The following is a 3458-nucleotide window of genomic DNA, read 5'->3' on the forward strand; positions in this document are numbered from 1 at the left end:
CCGCAGCCCAAAGAGCGCCTGGAGCAGCGGCTGTCTGGCGTCAGCCTGTGAGCCATGCTGTCAGGCACGGGCAGCAGTCCCTGGGCTTCTCTGGCTGTCAGGGGAGCTGGAACCAGGCAGTGGAAAAAGCAGATGCAGTTCTGCGCTGGCGCCCGAGCACGGTCCAGGCAGCGCTCCCCTGCTGAGCATCGCGTGACTGCATCCTGCAGGTTGGGCCAGGCCCTGGGGAGACTGAAGCTTCCCCGTCAGGTCTCCCTGATTAACCTGCCCTCAGGGAGTCAAGGGTAAGAGCAAGGGCACGGGGTGTCAGTAGGAATCCGTGGTGTGCCTAGAGGAGTAGGGGCTCTTCCTGCCTGCCCAGTGCTCCTCTGCAGCCATGTGCCGTTCTCTCTTCCAGCTGGAAGCAGAAGCTGTCTTCCGGGCCATCACTATTGCCAGCCAGACCAACTGTCCTCTCTACGTCACTAAAGTGATGAGCAAAAGTGCTGCTGACCTCATCTCTCAAGCCAGAAAGAAAGGTGAGTGGCAGCTGCTGCTGCACACAGCCTTGCTGTTGCCGCTGTGATCCTGGACAACCAGACTCAGCGGTCCCCATGTCCTCATGGTTGTTTTGCCAAGACCACCACTGTGCCTCGAGTGCAGTCCAGTGCTTCCCCTTCTGCTGGGGAGCATTTAGTTCAGGGATTTATCTAACTTGTGAAGGACATGGGACACTGCACCAGCCCACATGGAACCACCTCCGGCTGTCATATCAGATAACATCAACGTGTGGGTCGCAGGTATAGGAGCAATGCTTTAAACAAAGTTTGTCCGTGGCTGTGAAAGTCTCTCTGAGGAGGCTTGTCCCATCCATGGGCAAGTGGTTTGAGCTGCTACATATAGCCCTGGCCTCTCTTTGAAGTGCTGGCCCCTTGGGGGTGCCTGGTTGCCTTTTCAGGTGGCTGGGGGCTCGATTTGTCACAGGTGGTGGAGCACAGGGACTCCCCACCTGCATGTGTGCACGTCCACAGCCATGTTTAGTGAGCCTCTATAAAAAGGCAGGGAGGAGAAATGCAGAAAATGTATTTGTAGAGAGGGTCTTGGTGGAGTTGGTAACTGTCAGACATAATGACAAGTGTCTCACAGAAGCACTCATCTAGGTTGTAGAGCGTGTTTGGAAAGAAAAGCACAGTTTCTTGGTCCCCATCCTAGTTTATCAGCATGACAAGCCCTGCTCTGCAAGAAGCCCTTGGTCACCAGCTGCTGCCCTCTCCCCTGGCTTGTCTCTGAAGTCGGGCACCAGAAGGTGGGTGAGGAACAGGAGCAGGGGATGAGCCTGCCAGCTTTTTGATGGCACATGGTAAATATTTATGAGGGGTAAGGGAGGAAGAATGCACAGGAGGTGATGGTGAAGGACACTGTGAGAGGCTTGGTTGTCGGCCCCATGTGGGTTCAGTGTCAGGCTGTTTTGTGATCTGCCCGCCCAGTTGCGGGCTGTAATTTCTGATCAGATTGCCTGACCCCTGCCAGGTGTGCCTTTGCTGCCGGTCAGCTCTGAGATGTGGCTGTTGCTCTTAGGCTGAAAGTCAGCGGGGTGCAGTGCCCCCGGCTACAGCACAGGGACACCAGTGCTTGCAGGAGTGGTGCCTTGCTTCCCAGCAGCGTGGCCAGGACAGGGCAGGCTGGGAAGTGGCCGTCTGCCGGGGCAGGACACCAGGTTGCCAGCATCGTTCATCTCTCTCTGGTGTCTTCTGGGAACACAGCTCTGCAGCCGTGCCTTCCCACAATGTGCTCCTAGCAGGCTTGCTCTGCCAGCAGGGTCTGTGCCCTTGAGCAGGAGGGTCCTATGGTGATGGCAGGCAGGGCTGTGGGCCTTGATGTCCCTCCTGCCTGACACAGCACCTGAGGTCCAAGCAGGCAGTGTGGGACAGTCCAGCGTGAGGCTGGGTGTGCTCTGGGCACGGCAGGCTGTTGGTAGTGCTGTGGAACAGAGAATGCTTCCAGGCTCCATCAAAACAGAGTCCTTTCTGTCCCCCTTTCCAGGCAATGTGGTGTTTGGTGAGCCGATCACGGCCAGTCTCGGGACCGATGGGACACACTACTGGAGCAAGAACTGGGCCAAGGCTGCGGCATTTGTGGTCTCTCCGCCTCTGAGCCCAGACCCAACAACGCCTGACTACATCAACTCCCTCCTGGCCAGGTGAGCCACAGCTCTGCTGGGCAATGCTGCTAGCGGGTAGAAGCGGACTCTGGTCTCGAATAGGGAAGGAAGAGGTTAGGGAGTACCTGGGCAGCGCAGGCATTAGTCCAGCCTGAACCACTTCACTGTGGGTATTTAATGAGCTGACTGATGAAATGGCTCTGACTCAGAGCCATGGTGGCTTACCCCCAAGAGTGGAGGGAGGACAGGGGAGGCACCATAAGCCTAACATCCGTAATGAGAAAAATACCAGGGCAAGTTGTCACGAACCATTTTAAATGCCCTGAAGAAAGCAAAGAAATGAGGAACAGCTAACACAGACTTGTCAACAAAAGCATTCACTAAGCTGGAGAAGCCCTTCTGCACGTGAGGGGTGGGGAATGGCTGCCTGGGTTGTGACGGTGCAGGAGAAGGTGGAGGAGTTACAGGTGCCATAAGCTAGTGGGGGCCCACCGGTCGAATACAAAGCAGACGTTTTCTTCTGCCTGTATAGGTTAGCGGTAGTACAGCCTGAAGAGTGCACAAGGCCTTTAAGTGCAGCTTGTGCACATCTGACAGGGATGGTAGGTCATTTTTTCACTGTGAAGGCAAGGGGGTGGGGAAGGGATTTGTTGAAAATAGAGCAAACAATAAAAGCACTTCAGCAATTTGCTTTGACCTTTCACGGTTACACTCCATCCTCTCATTGGCAAGGCACGCACAGCAGCTAGGGACGCAGAGCTCATTGCTGGCCCTGTCCACGCACCACGTGTGGATTGCACACCCCGCTCACCCTGTGTTTGCACGTTGAACTGCGTGTGGTGGCTGGTCTGTGTTAGCCAGGGACGACTGACACTGAGGGGGTTGTAAATGGAAATGACCTTTGAGGTAATGCTGGAAACATCTCTGACTAGATGAGCAAGGGATGACTGGTCAGTAAGAGGTGTCTCGGCAGAGGGGCACGTTAGGATAAACCTGGGTTGTGCCAGGGTGGAGATGCCATGGCTGGCCTGAGAGAGATGCTGGTGCATTTAGTGTCGGAATATGCAGCTCACTCTGGATTTTGCTGTGATCAACGAGCAAGATGTGCCTCTGCTCAGTCTGGATGTATGAAATAGGTGCAGGTCTTAGGGACTGGCAGGGAAAGGTAAACCCGCCTCCTGAACTGGCTTTCTAATCCTTCCCTTTCACTTCAAATTTACCCCAGACCTCAAAGGAGAGGCAAGAGCACTTCTGAGTCCCTGCAGCCCACAGGCGTCTGTCCTGACACCTTTCCCACACTGTTTTCTGTGATGCTTCA

General features: G+C 55.2%; 1 protein-coding gene across 1 annotated transcript in view; it reads left to right on the forward strand.

Moving 5' to 3' along the window:
* Positions 1 to 3458, forward strand: part of DPYSL3 (dihydropyrimidinase-like 3) — a 17235-nt gene that overhangs the window by 9210 nt on the left and 4567 nt on the right. The window contains exons 7-8 of the mRNA XM_009880903.1: positions 398 to 518; positions 2023 to 2179. Of these exons, the coding sequence (XP_009879205.1) occupies positions 398 to 518; positions 2023 to 2179 (278 nt within the window). The remainder of the gene's footprint in view (positions 1 to 397; positions 519 to 2022; positions 2180 to 3458) is intronic.

The sequence above is a fragment of the Charadrius vociferus genome, unplaced genomic scaffold (assembly GCF_000708025.1).
Source record: "Charadrius vociferus isolate BGI_N301 unplaced genomic scaffold, ASM70802v2 scaffold53, whole genome shotgun sequence".
In the NCBI taxonomy this organism is placed as follows: domain Eukaryota; kingdom Metazoa; phylum Chordata; class Aves; order Charadriiformes; family Charadriidae; genus Charadrius; species Charadrius vociferus.